Source organism: Neocloeon triangulifer, unplaced genomic scaffold (assembly GCF_031216515.1).
Source record: "Neocloeon triangulifer isolate White Clay Creek 2 clone unplaced genomic scaffold, ASM3121651v1 ptg000017l, whole genome shotgun sequence".
Classification (NCBI taxonomy): Eukaryota; Metazoa; Arthropoda; class Insecta; order Ephemeroptera; family Baetidae; genus Neocloeon; species Neocloeon triangulifer.
The window spans coordinates 8,329,596-8,348,509 of NW_026775559.1; the positions used below are offsets into that span (position 1 = coordinate 8,329,596).

The 18,914-nt window shown below is 35.7% G+C and overlaps 1 protein-coding gene across 3 annotated transcripts in view; it reads right to left on the reverse strand.

The window, feature by feature from the left end:
* The window catches only part of LOC132203708 (semaphorin-2A), a 292,313-nt gene that overhangs the window by 106,109 nt on the left and 167,290 nt on the right, over positions 1-18,914 (reverse strand). Inside the window, exon 1 of one of the 3 annotated variants that reach the window (XM_059631659.1) lies at positions 6,639-6,938. The exons of the other annotated variants lie outside the window; for them this stretch is intronic. Coding sequence (XP_059487642.1) covers positions 6,639-6,786 — 148 coding nt within the window. The 5' untranslated portion in view covers positions 6,787-6,938. Of the gene's footprint in view, positions 1-6,638; positions 6,939-18,914 lie in introns of those variants that run through there. 3 annotated transcript variants of the gene reach the window in all.

The window sequence follows — 18,914 nt, forward strand, 5'->3', positions numbered from 1 at the left end:
TTCAGTGGTGCTGGAAACAATGGAAAGATGCTCGTAACTCGGCACGCACATCATGTATATTACCACTTTATCTATTCCGATGAAGATAAAATTTTAAGGCTCGCTCCGTTTTTAAGAGCGCAGGCGTTTTCCAGAGATAAAAGCGAAACAGAGTCTTTAGGTCTTTTCGTGTTTTGCTTTACGACGCTGCCTGCTTTTTGTGGTTGTAATGAGCCACCACAGTGCATTAGTTTTACGAGCATCAACAGCCCTGCCATTATAAATTCACAAATTATCTTCAGCAAAAGCAGAGACTCTTTTATGTTCGCGGGCCTGCTACTTAAAATAATAATATTTCTGATGCGCCTTTTTATAAAATAAATGTATAACGCTTCGAGGCGGACGAGAGGCTATTTTAGTACTTTAATTAATTAGGACCGTGCTTTACGCGTGCGTATTTAAAAGGGTTCTTCCTACTCTCTCTCTCTTTTCATCGTGTCTTTGGTAGTGCTGTATAAACTCCTTTCGTTTTGAAACGCTAATAACTTGATGCACCAATTTAACGTTTGCCTACTTAAAATTTCTCTCTCTAAAATAGATGCGGGCAATTTGCGGTTTTCAGTTTCCTCGCTAAATAATTCATGCAATTTACGATTTTTTTTGCTTTTATGGCCAAGGATTTAATTGCAGAAATTAGCAACGTTTGCTCATTTTTGTAAAAGGATGTAATAAGAAACTGGCGGTAAAATGTGAGACATCTAGAAACACAATTGTTTTCTCATGTTGAATTAAATAAAGGCAAACAAACGGAAACTCATTCTTGGCACAAGAAGCTCACCAAATAGTTAATTTATTTCTGGATTTTTTTACTTTTCTTTGACGCATCAATCATTCGGCCACCTCTGAACAGCAGGGAGGAGAGAAAGGTCCGAAAATAAAACGCTGGGAAAATGCTGCGTTGAAAACAAATGAATTGTATTTTGCTTCTCCGGATAATAATTCCATCAGCTAGCTCTCGACATCCTTCTCCCGACTTTTTGTTCAGCCCAATAAATAGATTTGAATACATAAACTTGCGCGGCCCATGAGCTCGGGGCGAAATTAAGCAGCAATTAATTTTTATCCATAGGTCGTTGCCTCTCCTTGCTCGTTTTTTTCAGCCTCATGAAAGTTTAATCAAACTCGCTTGGTCTTGTCTCTTAAAATACGTTTGATAATTGCCTCCTCTTCTCTTCTCTGACAACCTCAAGGACGTTTAATACTTTTATGGGTATAATTCAATCCCCGAGAGTTTCTTACAATAAAAACGGAGCAATCAAGTTAATTCCCTCGCGCGACACCTCGCGCTCTCATTCTCGAGTTGTAAAAAAATTATTTCCTTTGGCGTGCACGCTTCTTCATTCTTTTTATTCATCAGCGGTATCATTATCGCACTTGCTCTGAGTTTTTCCAGAAAGAAGCTGAGAATAAAAGCAGGGCTGCCGTGCTGCTCTTCGCCCCCAGCCACAAACTCATGTCATGTGGCATTTTTACTTTTTTCTCCATCGGCAGGGATGTAGAAGCTCCGCCGTAGCGCTTCTTTTCGGGCCTTGTTGCTGATGAAAGGAGGGAAATATTTTTGTTAAAAGACGAGGCCTGAATGGCATTTTGCACCTGGCTACCTGAGGAGAGAAGAATGGCCCGAGCGAACAGTCGGCGGCAATAAAACGTGGATGGGCAATTCTCCTCGCAGCTCCTAAAGATGCAAGTCGCACCTCAGCAAGAAAATAGAAAAATTCTTCGTGAGCATTTCTGAAGTATATTTCTCTTCAAATGAAAAGGTTTATTGTTAACAATAATTTTTATTGCAATGTTATCATGACTGAACTGGTGTGAATAAAATTTAGATGATATCATTTAGGTTTTATGAGGATAAACGAATTGATAAATAAAATTATATCTGATATCGGTCTGATTATTTATTTATCATTTTTTTTACTGCACTAAAGAAAGGCAAGAATTTAATTTACTGAGAAAAAGTGATGTCCATTATATTGATTTTACATTAAATTTGACATAAATCCATTCCCGGTCAAATTATCTCCGTTCCTCAAATTTTGGCCGAAAAGGTAAAATTTGTTGCTCATTGGTCGAAAGACAAACAGGTTCAGAAATATAAGCGCCACCGCATTGAAACAATGGAAGTGCAAAAAACTTTTTGAAATCAGTATGAGGTATGAGGATAAAAAAAAAAATAAACATACTAACTGAAATCAGGAAAAGCAATCGCAGTCTACGAATTTGGCCACAGGACTCCGACGTTGCTGATAATGAACGCCAGATAATCTCCAGGTTGTAATTAAGGTAGGGGCCCTGGGCAGTTGGCTGGCTGGTTGTTTAAAGGTAGGCCGAGATGATAATAAAGGTCTGCGCGCTGAGCAAGACATCATCTCTGATCTTGGCAGGCGCGCACCGCCTTCGAACACAACGTGATGCAGCCGCGGGGCCCGAGACGGACGCGCAGCCATTTTCCTCCATATATCTATGCGTTAATAACAAATAAACACGGTTAGGTCGAGGCAGGATATCGGTTCGAGATAGTGCAGTGCAATCCTTCATCCCGGCCAAACGCACGCACGCCTTTTCCTCTTTGACTCAAACATTTCCGGCGACTTCGATTTTCTCTCCACGCACCTTTTGATAAATTACACGGCCACGTGAGCCTAAAATTTAATGAGCAAAATTCAGCTTTTCATATACGGGCGTAAATAAGCAAGAGCTCAAATAATGCTAAAGCGGTGGAATTTATGGTCCCGAGCGGTGTAAACGAAAACTGGCAAAAATTCCATCTCATTATGTTGACGGGTTTTTCTTTTTATTAATAGAGTGCCGCCGACGAAGCCCGCGTTCATTCATTAATTAGAGTGACAGAACGCATTTTTAGCGAAATTATCTGCTAACAAGCTCCTTCCAGAGGAGACCCCCAAAAAAAGCCAAAATTATGAAGTCTAACATCTTTATGGGCATATAAAAAAAATGCTGCAGACACGAAAGACCATTTTTGAGATTTCTTTAATTTGTTTTCTTGCCAATTAAAATTTTACTATTTATTAAAAAAATTTTAGCAAGATTTTTGAATTAATAAAAAATGCTTTACACGCAGAATAAGTTTTTATATTCATTCAATTTTCAGCAATTAAACATCCTTCAAAATTTTGCAGTGAATTCTATTTTTTTTTACATATAAAATGTCAGTTATGTTAGAAAATAATTTTATTATTAAAAAATAGCAATGATGCTCTGATTGAAATAATTCTAAAAGTGCAAATATACTTTATCAAGAAGATTGCCTGTGATTGAACGAAGTTCCTTTAATTGTTATAGATAAAACTTGAAAAGCATAAAATTAATTTAAATTGACTAAATTTATAAACTGCTTTGGAAATAATTCTTGATAATCAATAATTTTCAAATATTTATCCCGGCATATTTTTGGCAATCAAGAAAAAATTTGGTCATATTATAATCATTCTTTGTTTCTAAAGTTTATTTAATTTTAGCTCACCCATTATTTTCATTCTTGATTAATTTGGTAACAGAATGCATTTTATATCACAAGATAATTCAACCAACAAGCTCTTTTTCTGCACAAATTAGGGAGCCATGCGACATCTTTGTTAAAATAGAGCCTTTCCTTTTTGGCTGCATGCTTTCTAACCAGTTTTGATCAAATGTTTCTGGCCGCACCTTTTAGCTCATAATATTTTTTTCATCCGATATACAAAACACCGCGTGTATATTTTTGCACGTCGTTTTGTTTTGCTGGGAATAAAAAAGGGACCAGTTGTCTTTCTTTATCCATCGGCAACCTATAATTTAGCGTTGCCATATCTTTATTGCGCGCGCGAGAGAGAAGAAACGAGAGGCTCTCGCAGCTTTTTTACTTCTTCATCATCTCGGCGCAGCATCTCCTCGGTGGGTGGGCCGCTGGACCTTGACTTACAAATCGCAAAGGTGTAATAACCCAATACACGCCAAAAAGACGAACAGGCAAGCTTTGATAGTGTAATTACGTTCGGTGAATCGAATACAACAGAGAGAGAAAGAAGAGACGCTCTCGGTTTCATTGGTATAGTGTTTGCCGGTTTTATGGTTTCATGGTTCCGACCCGCCAATTACATTTTTCCTCTGCGCCGCCTTAATTTCTTAATCAAGACCATCTGCGTCGGAGAGCCGTTTGTGTGTGTGCGTCCATGCATGTGCTGCGGTCGCGGCAGAGCTTCGTGCAAATCGTTAAGCAAAAGAGACCTTGGAACTTTTTAAACTATGATATAAAAGAAAATGCAAAATGGACATTTTTTAATATTTCAATTAAATCCATACTATTTTTACATTTTCCATTCCTGAATCATTTATTACTAAAGGTTTATTTTTAATTATTTCAAGATTTTCTGGAAACATACCTATTAATCAGAAAACGTAAAAATTATTTTGTTAAAGCTGCATTTTTTCCATAGGGAAAAACAAATGTAGCATAATAGTTACATTTTTTTTTATTATAATTATTTCTTGGCTTAAAATCGGACATTAATATTATTCAGATTATTTTGAATGATAAATCAACTGAATAATTATTTGTCCTTTCAAAATAAAGACTTGTCATGGCTACTTAAGCAATTCATTTTCAATTTTAATTTACTGCCACAGTCCATTTTTGTCTGAAATAATTTTACGATTTCTATCAAAAGTGCTTATTTATTTTCTTAAGCAAATCAATTTCAGTCGAGCGCACTAACTTCTCAAATTTGCATAGGATTTTTTTAATACATTTTTTTTTTTAATTCACCGAACCGTGTAAAATCATTCCCGGTTGAAAACCGTAGGGCAAATTTTGAACAATGAAAGCGAACGAGTATACATATATGAACTAAAACAAAAGCACGCCAGCGAGACTTGAAAAAGCCGGCCCGAATAGGCCTCGCGGAGCTGTGAGAGAGTAGAAAGGAAGCTATTTTCTGGTGCGACTTTAATACACATCGCAGAGTGCCGCGCGTATATGTATTTTTGCAGAGAGTGTTGCTGCCTTCGGGGAGGTAAGGTGACATTAAGATGAAGTGCTGTGCTGCCGTGGTGCACGAGACGGAGAAAAAACACAAGAGAGAAAGAAAGATGCATGTTCGTAAAAGCAGCGGCAGCTTCCCCTTTAAAACAATGGGGCCGGGATGGAAGTGTGAAGATGACGCGCTCCATTCTGGCACGGGAGCAGCTCTTCAGACATCACCGTCGCGACCTACAGAGCATGATTATCATCGTCATCAGCATCTCACCGTGCGCGCTGACAAAAAGAATTTGTCGCCCGTATTTAAACGCCAACCTTGCTGCCCCTGGAGTGAGCACCACCGAGAGGATTTCTCGGCCGGCGCCTCCTTCAAGAAAACCGGAGGACATATCATATGTATGTACATACATAGTCTGCACTGTAAGATATTGCCCTAAATTGTGCACTGAGAGAGACAGAGCACATTGTTTCCCAATTCACACCTTTGCAGAAAAGAAGAAATTTAACAATTTGAATTGAAATTCTGTAATTTGGCATTCTTTCCTTTTATTGTAAAAATATGTTATCATGATTATAAAAATAATTTGATTCTCGCATGAATATTGAAATGGTCTTTCAGTATTATTAAGTTTTCAAATGGTATTCCGCAATTATTGCAATTAAATCAGTAACAAAACATTAACGGATTTCAAATGTTTGTAATTAACAGGTATGTAATATAAAAATTGTATGACGCTTGCAAGATTCAAATAATAATTTGTCAAATAAAATATTGGACGTCAGTTAATACTTATATTGATTATTTAAAATTTTTAATTAAATAATAATATTTTAAATTATGAATAAAATCAATTTTTTTAGTGCAATTCCATTATTCAATCGGAAGTTACACGCTGTCTAAACAAATAATTTCTTTAAATACAGTTTACAAAATAAAAATTATTTTATAAATAGCTAACAAAACTTTTATGCTGTACAATAGATGGTACTATGTATTGAACAAAAATTAGATTTGCAAGTCTGTGCTCTTAATTATATTGATTAGTTACAGCATAATTTAGGATGAATAATAGAATTATGTACCAGAATAACGGATAATTTATGATGTAAAGATTAAATAACAAACTCTGTTGGAACAATTATTGCGTCTTGCACCCTTTTAATTTCCACAAGAAGCATTACAGAAATCATTTTTAATGTCCAATAGTCCACATAATTTTAACTTAAACTAAACAAAATATCAGTGAAATTTTAAATCAAAGCAAATGAACCATAATGAACTCCGAGTTTAGTTATAATATTATGAAGTAAACTAAATTAATTTTAAAAATAATCAAAATTTAATTCCTCTCTTATTTACAATTGACTATTGGTGACTATGAGGATATTTTATAAAACGAAAACAGGAAGTAATTATTAGTTCCTAGTTGCAACCGAACTGTTTCCTGATTCGAACGCATTTATTTTTTCAACTCAATTAAAGGTGAAAAACGAAGGTATAATTTTTTTGTTGGATCCCCAGCAGCGAGGAGAGAGATAGCGTCTCTCTGAATCGCACGTGGTCCGCCGGTAGGTATTCGCAGAGACCGAAATAGCCGGAAGTGGAATGAAAAAAACATACCTCTGTGGTGTCGGACGTGGTGGTGTCCGCAGCAGGGCGCCTCATAGTACAGCCCTCCGAAGTGCGTGTTGTCGGCCCACACGGCGTCCCACAGGCCCAATTGAAACACGACACTGGCCAAGAGCACAAACTTGAAACAGGCCGCCATAATTCAGTCCGACGGAAGCAAAATCCAAGCAAGTCGACACGGAAAGAGAGAGGAAGGTCTCGTCGGACACCTCGCTCAGGAGGAGGCGCGCATCGCGCTGTGCAGAACGGTCAAGCGAGGCTTCTGGGCCGAGATCGGGCGAGCGACTGACTCGCTGCTTGGGAGCGGGGCGACCGCGACCCCCCCTGCCGCTCGACGCCGCCGCACTCGGGCCAAATGCCGCTGCCTGCCTGCCCGCGTGTTTGTGATGAATTTATATTGTGTGTGTACACATTCGCATTCAATGCCAGGCAGCAGCTGCCTCTCCGAGGGATGCTCTCGGGGGTGACTTTGTGTGTTGCATTTTCCAGTTGCAACGCGGACAAAAGTTCAGCGATCTAGTTATGTCCGGGTAATTAACGAGCCGCTTCTGACAGTTGGTCCAGCATGCGGGTGAAAATCGGGGTCGATTTTTTTCTAACCCTTCCCTAAAATGCAATTCCGAAAGATTTTTGTAACAACTGCTGAACTGCTATTGAATTCAATTCAGTCACGTTAAATGTAACAAACTAATCATTGAAAGAAAAAAAAAACCAAAATAAGAAAATTACACTATCGTTGTTATTAGGATAATCCAGAGCTCTGTATGACGATTCAAAATTTTCACTATAGTTAATTTTCACGCCGATTTTTAAAATTTTCTTAGAGTTGGATTGCATTCAACTGCACAAATTTCGGGAATTTTGGGAAATTGATACCAAAAATGGATGTTCCCTCACAGTTCATTTAATCTCCATATTATTTTGGTGTTTTATTTTCCTTCGTTCATATTGATAACGTCAGCTTAGCTTAAAGAAAATTAAAATATTGATGGTAATGGAATATTCAAGTATGATGATGTGTTGATGCCTGTCACTGCATTTAAATATGGTTTATTAATTTTAAAAAATAATAATATTTTGTGTTTAAGAAAAGAGCTTTACTATGTTAATTTTGTTTACTCATTAAAATTTATTTTAATATATTTTTTTAGCTAAATTTTATTCTTTCTTATAAAATTAATTTAGAGACACATTTAATTTAATATTCCACAGTTGTTTACATCAAATTTTTGTATTGAACGTTTAAAATTAATATATAAATTTATGTGCTTTCTCAACTTATTTATTTTTGAGATATTATTATCCTTTATTTTTCAAATTTAGTTTTGTGAAGAGATGTGATCATGTTTAATTAAAAAGGAACTTGCAAATTATTGATGATTCAAGAAAATCCCTCTTGGAATATTGTGAAACGTGCATTGATCTGTAAAATAATTACCATAAATAATATTGAGCGTTGTCGAATAAGAAAACCAAGCGCATGAATATCGCGTAGTGGAGAATATTACACGCCGGAGTCGTAAATGAAAATGATGTTTTAATAGATGTCGGCCTGCATATCAATATGAATTACATACTCTGCATGAATGTGCAGTGCCGTTGGATCATCTCTCTGCTCTGCATTTTGCGTGAATGCATCAACAACGGTGCGGCGTCACCAGCAGGAGCTTAACAATATGGACGTGCGTCACTCCAATTTGCGCTCCCTCTTTATTAATAATTTGCCGCCAACGTTCTCGTACGTGCATGCAAATTCTCTCCTCTAATTATTCTTGTCCGAAGCATCCATAAAAATTTATCCTCGCATCGGCGCTAATCGGCAGCGAATTGGCTGTTAAATTTTATTGTGTGCTGTCGATATTAGGTACGCGGCGTGCAAACTGGGCTTCACTTTAAGCAATTATCGCGAAATGTACACGCGGAATTTACCAAAATGTTGTTGGAAAAGGACCATCGCAAATAATTTTAAAGAGATTTTCACAAAGTTTTAAATTAATCCTCAAGACTGAGGCATTTTATATAGTTTTAATTACGAATAATGTGTTGTGTTTTGAGTTTGTCATATTTTTTTTTATAAATTTATATAAAAAACTTTTGGGTATATTTATATTTCTAATTATTTCTTTAAATTAAATTTATATTTGTTGTTGTTTATTCTACTCAAGTCATACATGAAAAAATTGAATTGGAAAAAATGAGCAGAAAGGGTATCAAAACTAGCATGTGCATAAATTATTATCAAAAATATAATTTTCAATTTATTTCTCTTTCCAATTTAACAGCCTTTTTTTTAATTACTGTTAAAATAAAAAATAAATTATGATTGGAATAAGGCCGTTTAACCTCATTTTTAACTTTATAATAAAATATATTTTGTCAGTTTTTCTGAGAAATCAAAGTTTCTTAATAATTTCTGAGTTTTTTATAGGATTCTGCGCGATCAAAAATTGTTTTCAACTGGGTTTCAACAATTGTGAGTATAATAATGTTTGAAATAATAACTGCATTTTGTAATAATTTCAATCACTATAGGACGACGAATATCGAGAGTGCCACTCTACATTTCTCGTTGAGGGGTGCGTCGTGCACGTTTGGGGGTGCATCGGGGGTAAACAGGCCGGGCGGAATTATTACCCTTGTGTGATTGACAAGAGTGCAGCAGGGTGCGCGTCCCGGCCAAAAATGATGTATCTCATACCATGTGCGACCCCTGCTCTTGAGGAGCCAAACGAACGTCGCTGTCTGCAATATCGCTAATCTGGCGGCTGTGCGCTGGATAAACACGTCTAATTGGGGCGGATTTTATTTCTTACACTCGAAGGAGTTTGATTGGGGTTGTGTGCTGCACCGCGCGCCACGTGCACATCCTCTTTATTTGATCATATATGTGTTTCCCCGCATTAATACGCGTGGATTGAGAGGAATCACAGGGAAATGCACTTTTGGCCGCGATTTTTGTTTTCCCTAACCGACTCATACTGATATAGGGGGCCAGCAGGGGGCCACTTTAACTAATATCTTCAATGCTGGATAGAAAAAATTGGAATAGAAATGCAATTAATATTTTGAATTTTTTAATTGTGATTCGGAAGTGATTCTGATTTAAGTCACGTTTACGATATGCGAATTCCATATTTCCACTTTTATGGCACATATTTTGTTTCCGAAACGTTTTTCTCTTAACATTCTATTGCCTTCTGAGGATATTAACGGCCTTCGTTTTGCTATTTAATGTTCACCTCACGCAATAGTTTTGCCCAAAAAAGACCAGCTGCTGGTTCGAGTGAGACCTTTTTGCAGATTCAGATAGAAACGGTACGAATTTTCCAACTTCCATACATTTAAAGTGCTGTAAAATTCGTAAATTGCCTCCCAGCACGGCAAAAACTATTAAAAGATAATTCATAATACTGCTTCGTTCTGACTGCCAAAGCGAACACTTGAGACGCGCGCATATAAAAAACCTGCTCTCTTTTTGTATTATTTTTCATGGTGTGCGTTGCTTCACGAGACCAGTTTTTGGATTTAACTGCTTCGAGTTGAGAGAGAGAGAGGAGAGCACAAGAGAGAAGAGAAAAAGCAGCCGGTGTCGAATCCACAAATCATGACTTCTTAATTAATCGATACAAGGCAGAGAGAAAGATGCCGGAGCAAAAAATCTCACCGCGCGGCGCTCTTTATATTTTCTGTTCGTCGTAGGAAGAGAAACAATTTAATTAGGATTGTGATGAGAATTCTTAATTCGAAACGCCGCTTTTCGAGGAATCGGCATGAAATGTGTTGAGTTAAAGCAGCTCACGACCGGCCAGTCCAACCGATTATCAACTTCTTTTGGTGTGCCTTAATTGTATAAATTTTCAATTTCATCCCAAGACCGAAAGGAATAAGAAAATGACTTTAATTTTTAATTGCGTGGCGTCAGATAAGCTCAATTTTAATAAATAAAGTTTTCATTTGATTTTTTTTTTTAATATGTATAATTATGTTAAATAATCTGTACAGCTCTTAAAAAAATGAAGCACAATTTAACGAACTGTTTATGCTCAGGTAATTTTTCGAAATAATAATTAATTGACTCTGATCGTCTGATCTGATTTCAAGAAATTAATTATAGAGAAAATAATTAAATTCCTTAAACAATTATCTTTACACTACCTAAAAGAGTCTTAAAATAACCAAAATAGTAAAATAATCGCATGCCAATTTTTCCTCCTTATGGTTGGTTTTATTAGCAGCTTTATTCAAATCTACAGTTTTTTTTTTTAGAATTAAAATTATTCCGCCCTTTAAGCTATCTTCATTAAAATATGACCTCTAAAATTTAGCCTTCAATGATTATTCCAGTATGATTTTAGCCCGAAAAAGATGCTGCGTGAGCAATATGCAAATTTCTCCTCAATTCAAAACCGCCGATTTGGTGAATTTGAAGCTCAGCGTCGTGGAGCAGAAGTGCTTCGAATACGCTCCGAACAAAAAACACTCGCGCCCCGCAGTTGTTAAAATGCTCGTTTAAACACCAACCGCTGCTCCCACACATGCATACTTTGCATAAAAAATCCATTCCATTTCCGGAGAATCAAAAGTATTGGAGAGAGGAGGTGCAGGTCTTAACAGATAAAATTTTTCTTTAAAAGGTGCACACTGGAGAGGAAACGGCTGGTGTCTTATTTTCTGCGAGTCTTTTTCTTTTCTCTCTCGGTTTACACGCAGAGCGAATTCGTGTATAATAAAAAGTGAGAGCTCAGATTGAAAATCATTGTCGTCGTAAGGGGATTGAAAAGCAAGCGAGCTGTGCGTGCGCTTTAAAACTGTGGATTCGCCGGCCGGAATAAACCACACGCGCGCGCAAATGGAAAAAGCTGCGGCGCTCGCTCTTCCAGCGCGGCACCCGAGCAAATTCCCTATTCCCCTTTTAGACGCGCACCCCGCGTCATTTTTATATCAAAAGTGGAAAAGGGGCACATCAGAGTACTGACTGACGACTCTCTCATACACGGCCGGGGAACCCCGACGACAATTTTCCCTGGCTGATTTGAATTTTTATATATTTGCACTCGGCTCCCTAAAGCCGGTGTAATGATTCGATCCGAATGTGTGTTTCCCAACTCGAGATATAAAAATTTGAATTTCTAAACCGAATACCATTGTTTGATTTGCGCCGGAATATCTCAAATTGAAATATATTGGAATTCATTTTTATTTGGCTCTTGGGTTCCGTGTATTTTGGAGAACATTGAATTTGATTTTTGCAAACAGCGGCTGGTTGTTCCCCCGTGTGTGCGAAATCGCAATGTACGCACGTGGCACATATCGCGACCCTTTTCAGTTTACTTTCTTTCTTTCTTTCTCCGCGTGGGTTTTAATGGTGCGGGTGGCCCCTGAGATGAATTCCCGCAGCCCTCCCTTAATGGCTCTCTGTCGTTGACATTTGCACAAAAAGCGAACGCGAATCGCGAAACTTGCTCACTGCCCTTGTTTACTTCACTCGTGTGGATAGGAAAACTTTGCTGAAGAGCTCTTTCAAAGGACATACAATCTCAAAATCAGGTCCACTCTCAAGGATTTAGATTAACAAAACAAAAATAAAATTGTTTGCGGAAATTTTTCTACAATTGTGAAACTTCATTAAATTCTAGAAGATATAAGTTTGATATTGTTACTTCATTTTTGAATTCCGTACCTAATCCTTTTTATATTCAATGCATTTTAATTAAAATTAGTGAAAGACACAAGTATAACACAACTTTAACAAGCAAAATATTCATATCGAATAAATAGTCACCTATACCATTAAATTAAATTATGTAAATTATAGTTAAATGTGTTTGTAAAGATCATACAATAAAAAAATTGTATTTTTCTCAAAAAACTTAAATTAAATGTTAAAAAATGTATAATTATTTTATAAAAGAAATTAAAAGCAGTTAAAAATTTTTATTCATTATAAAAATTGCTAAAATATTTTTACTATATATTATTATTATTTTAAATTTAATTTTATACTTATATTTAAACTAAATATTTAGCATAGTGGTTTGATTTCCTCTACGGCATTTGAACTTAAAAAGGGATGTGAGTAATTTTGAGCTAGGTTACTGATCACCATCAATATTTTGAAACTACTTTTTATACCTAAAGTTTAATTTAATTAATAATGTATTTTTCAAAAATGAAAAGTTTTCAAAGATCTTATAAATTTTAAATATTAAAAAGGACGCATTTATGGGTATAACTACAGTTAAAATTAAAATTTGTAAATTATGTATGTACGCTTAAATTAATCTCCATTAAAAATTGTGCGTATTATATCTTTTGTCAACTGGCTCTTTCCTGACTTACACGCTGGAGCATGGAATACATAAATATTATATCTACTTACAGGAAAAGAGAAGGAAACAGATCTTTATGTTTATTTATTTTTAATTTATAACTAAAACTTATTTATAGTACCTGGCCAAATGAACACAATGGAAAGGCAGACACCAATAGTCCATCCTTAAAATACCAAAGTTGTGGAGATAAAACGTAAGTGGTCAAATAAATAAAAGCGCGTCTTTCGATTGGGCGGCCGGCAGGCAGGCAAAAACCTTTTAAGATAAACCGTGGCCAAAATCCACGTCGGTCATTAAAAAGTATTAAAAGAGCCGGCGCGCGCCCGAGGTGATATTTTACACGTAGTCGTCTCTTAAATTAAAACTCTTGACCGTTGAACTTGATAAACTCTCAGACAATCATACAAAACATTCTCTTTCTAGACTTTGATTTTTTTTTTTAAATTACACCGGATTTTCCTGCTTGAGTTTTGTTCAATTTTATTTTTATACTCGAAGCAACCATCTCTGCCAAGTTATAAAAATATACAGTAGCCGGCTAAAGAGTCTGGTGCCCCTTCAAATTAATGATCATCAGCGGCCCTTTCGGCGCATGCAGGGAGATTAACGAATATAAAAGCCTCTCGTTTTGTCTCTTCTCTCATTCTCGCGCTGCCGCTGCGAGAAACAAGCGCGGGACAGGTGTTTTTCTGTGGTGGTGCCCGCGCGCGAGACCAGAGCTGCTCACCCGACTAATCGTGCCGCCGAGTCATTAAAACAAACAGACGAATCCTCTCGCTCCTGCTCTCCTAATTAGGCGGACACGTCACGAATATCATAATATTTCGTGGATTAAAAAAAAATCCTCCACGGCGATTTTATCTTTTTGTGGCAGAGGCATGAAAACTTTAGCATATGGAAAACGCCGAAAAGAAGTTCTACTCTAGCAGATGCTAAGCGCATAGCACTTCTAAATAATCTTTGATGCATGTTGTTTAAAAAGTTCAACATAAAAAAGGGTTTTCCATTGGCCCAATTAAATCTCAACGATTACTTTTTGCTGAGTTATTATATCATTTATTATTCACTTTTCACTATGAATTGTGTGTCTATAAAATATGATTTCAAAGTCATTGCTTTGGCAAAAAAAAAAAAAAAATTTAAATATAAATTAAAAAACAAATTCATAAATTATAAGTTTGACAAGATTTACTGCAACCAGAGAGTAATATTGGCGCAGAGCAAAAGAAATCGTTATATTTCTTCTTCTTCTTCACTGTTCATACGCATCTCAAATTGGAATGAGTTTACATTGCGAAGAAGAGTAATAGTTTATAAATTCACCATCAAACTTCATTTCATTTCAAACAATATCAAAGAAAACTGCTTTTTTATAAATAAGTTTCGTAGATTCAATTTGTAGTGTATCCTATTGAAATGAGAAAATAGACGACCTAAACTTTGATTTGTTCCTTCTCCACATTTCTTTTAAGTAAAAGTTTCTCCCTTTGTTTTCCCTCTCTCTTCTTTTACAAAAGAAAAGCTCAGCGGAAAAATGTATAAATAGGGGAATCGTTCTTTTCTTTCTCTCTTTGTTGTGCGTCTCGCGAGTTTGCTTGTTTTTTATTTGTTGCTAACTAAAAAGAGGCAAGGCGCGCGGTGACGAAGCTGAAAAAGTAGTAAAATTCGGTGACTCGGAAAGGCAAGGAGAAAAAATGCAATAACGCAGTACCAGGGAATATTTCCAGAGAGAACGTGTTCGCCAGCGTAAGTAGTCGCGCCCGTTTGCAGTGTGCGTGTCTTCCCTTAGGGGGAATGCAAAAAGCCCATATCGTAATTCACGCCCGCGCGGAGACAAACATATATTTATTTGCGAAAAGAGCGAATGGGGGGCGCAAGAGCAGCACAGCCCTGTGAAGAGGTTGAATTTCACTAGGGGCAAAATGTAAATGCCAAAAAAGTGTAAGTATTACAAAATCAGGAGCTTTTACATTGAGAGTTTTTCTATAGATGCAGATAATAATGTATTTAAAAAAAAAAAACAATATTTCCTTTTTAACAAAAATGACTCAATTTCTACCAAATCTGCTCTTTCTTCAAATTATACTATTTGTAAAAAAATAAACAAAAGAAATTAAAGCTTTAACCTGCTAAAAACTTAGATTTTTTAATTTAATTAATAGAATAAATACGTTTTTAAAATAAATATTATGTTGTTACACTAAATAGTTTGCCATTCATATTTTCAAATTCATTCAGAAATATTTCAAATATGGTATAATTTTATTTTTCAGCTTCATAGCAAACGTATAAGAATACTATTTATTTTTCGAATTTCGAATTATATGTTTACCTAAAAATAATTGTATAATTGCTTATACTTTTAGATTTATTTTAATATCTAACGAACATTAGTGGTCTAAATTATATTATATTATGATATTTTTCTAGATCTTAATTGTTCTTGTTTTTTTTTCTCACATTTTTTTACCCTTTTTATCGTGTGGTATAATGAAACTTTCAGACTTCTTGCCATAGAGATAAACAAAAGCGAGTTTGAGGGCCAAGAAAGGCAAACAAACTTTGCCTCCTCTTCTATACATACAGAGAAGAGAATCCAATTTGAAGTGAAGGGGTTTCTCGCATTAATTAAATGTTTATCCTTTTTAAATTTATCATCAAGCACAAGGCGGAGATGGACCCACAAGGAAGGCGGAGAGGAGAATTCCCTTGCGGATTTCATCATCGCAGAGTCAGCTGCTCTTTCGAGATCAAAACGGCGTGCAGCCGCAAGAGCAGCCAGCGCACAAGAAAATATCGCTTTTGAAGTTTTTTAATGGGATTAAAGCGGCAAAGAGAATGTAGCCATCAAAATTGAATCTTGGGCCTCTCGTCCCATTCACCGCGCGCAGAAACACACACACACACAGGCTGTGCTGATGGAATTTTCTTGATGCAATAACGCCGACCGTGTATTTCCCGAATCTGGTTCGCCTCATTGAACAACGCTCGCGAAACTACTGCTCTCTGCTTCTGATGCGCTTTTCATGCCTCAATGGCGCGGTACTCGCATTTTGCGAAAGATGTTTCTTTTTGGAAAAAGAGGAGAAGAAGATTTGATGGAAAGTAAAAGTACCTCTAGATTTAGAGGAGATCCACCAATAGCCTGGCGTTTTCTGAAAAACTTCCACCAGTTCAACGTACCTGAAACAGAAAATTGAATAAAAATTAGAAAAGAGTTATCGACCTTTGAGACTTGGCAGGCCCAACTGTTGCCATTCCCAAGAGACTATTAAAAATGAAGATAAAAAAGTAAAATAATTTTCAATTTCACCTATCAATAGGAAAAATATAGTTTCTTTTGTTTTATTGAAATAATATATTTTTTATTTTAATAATTTATGCTGTAATTATAATATTATTTTTAAAAGGACTTATTTTCATAAAAAGTTACAATATTTTCATCAATTTACTATACATTTTTATCTGATTGATATTTGCTATTTTTTGTTTCTGTTAATATATATTTTTTGCTAACAATTTAAATTGAATTCAATATTAAATATTAATGAACTTTGATTTTTTTTATTTCCTTGTTTTATATTTTCACTTATGTAATAATCATCATTCAAGCAATGCATGGAAGGCAAAAGCAGTGATATAATTGATTTTCTCTTTAGATTGTCTTTCAAAAGGGCAAAAGAATTGGGCATTGATAGATTGATATATAAAAATGAATGAAAGAGTTCCAAAGTTCATCAAGCACAAAAACTGAAAGTGACTCAAAATTTAGATAATACATATACAGGAGAAGAGATAAAAATCGAGCCTTTTATAAGCCAGCAAACATTTATTAGTTGCAAATAAATTATATTTAATAATATATGATCACAGAAGCAATCACTATGTACCCATTTAGAGAAGAATCAAACATAATTTCATATTTTAATCCGATTAAGAGAAGAAACATGACAGATATCTTAAAATTTAACAATTATAATTTCTGAGATTTTGTATTATCAAAAATTGAAGTTTGAATCCATTTTGTATTACCAACTAATTAATCAAAACTCTAATGGTAATTTCATTCATCAATAATTTTTTTTCTTATTTTTCTATATTTCATATTACTTGGCATTAATTAATTTTGCATTGGCATTAATTTCCCTTGTTTATTTAAGTCAGATTGCTGAAGCAGCTTTTGTCAAGTTCAATCCCAAGTAGGCAAACAAAGGAGGAAGATGATTGTTGCCAACGCGATTATCAGAGCCTATGGCAAAATTTCCTTCAGCCCGCCGATTACAGTTCCATCACGTCCCCTCTCTTTGATAAAACGCAAGCCTCTCCTAGCTGGTAATTGCCGCGAAATTCGCAGCCGAAAAGAGTGCTCTGCCAACCCCAACTCGACATAGCCAATTAATCAGCGCGATGAGAGAGCGAGAGCGACGCGGTCTGATCCCCTGAGCGAGTGCTTCGCTCACTATCAAAATATCATGTTCAAACAGCACCAATGACAATTAAAATTTGCATTTCGTCGAGGCGAAAACGCGGGTGCGGCAGAGTACATGGGAGGCGCCCGGTGACGAGGGTTGTTTCGCCCCAACGCACAAATTAGACCAAGCCACCCCTGAAATCGTATCACGCCGGTGTGTAAAATCGAAAATGCGTGTTGCGAATTGGAAAAGCGGCGTTTTGCCCAAATAAATTTCAGGCCAGGTGAATTAAACTAATTAGTTTTAGTCTGGCAGAGCAAAGATCGAATTGCATTTATTAAATATTTCTCCTCTAAAATTCAGAGCGAGTGCATTACATTAATTATTTAAGACGCTCCAGTTACAAGCAGGGCGCGCGTGAAGGCTTATTTTATCGCGCGAAATATGGAAACGCTAATTCTACTTATACTTCTAATCTTATCAAGCTTCTAATTTTAAGCCTATTAGCGCTCTTTATGCAAATATTATTAGCTGTGGAGGAGAACGCAAGCGTCAGACTTTGAATGTCTTTAAAATTCCTCCACATTGCTCTGAGTGAAGTACTAACTGCTAAAAATTAGTAGAAAATTTGTTAAATGGCAAGTGAGAAATTATTAATTCAAAGAGATTATTTCAATAGGAAGGATTTTATTTAAAAAATATTATTTAATTCATTAATATATTCAGGAGTAGAGAATTAATTTTTTAAATTTAAAATAGGTCTTACAAGAGATGACGCATTTTTTATTGTAAATTTATATTGTTTCCTTCGACCCGTTTGTTTTATCTGTAAATAAATTTAATTCTAATGAATAAAATGTTATTACATTTATTTATTTTCCATTCAGATTACATCATTTAGAAGAACCGCCAAATTTTTTTTAAAAATAATGTCTTTTAAGCTTGAAAATTATATGCTTGATATTAAAATTTTAATAAAAATGTTTTTAGTTTCAAAAATTACAGCATATAATAGTAAATAATATTAAGTAAAAACATTACTAGCTAAAATATTATACAACGAAAATTTTGTACTTACAAAAATCAGGTCGCATGTCTTTAATTTAAACCAAAAATACAAAATGAGTATCAAAAAGTGAGGAAACTAAACAGAGATGGTAAAATAAACAGCATTAGAAAAAAAAATTGAAAAAAATCCTTTTAAAGCAGTTGAAAGGTACAACACGAGATGCTAAAAACGAAAAAAGACGTCACGAGGGCGCCAAAGAAAAATTCCCTGGCGATGATCACCTCATTTACATTCCGGTCTTTCTGCGCTCGTTCTCTCGTTCTGGATAAATGAAGAAAAATATGCATATTTTCACGACTCCTTGGTGGCGTAGAGCACGTTAATTAATGAAAAGAAGCAACGCGAAGGCGGCGGCAGCGACGAAATGATTTGAAAAACACAAAGCCGCGCGAAGATACGCTTCTGCTGCTGCATATTCAAGACGGTCTGATTTTTAATTTACTTTTCTTCGCCG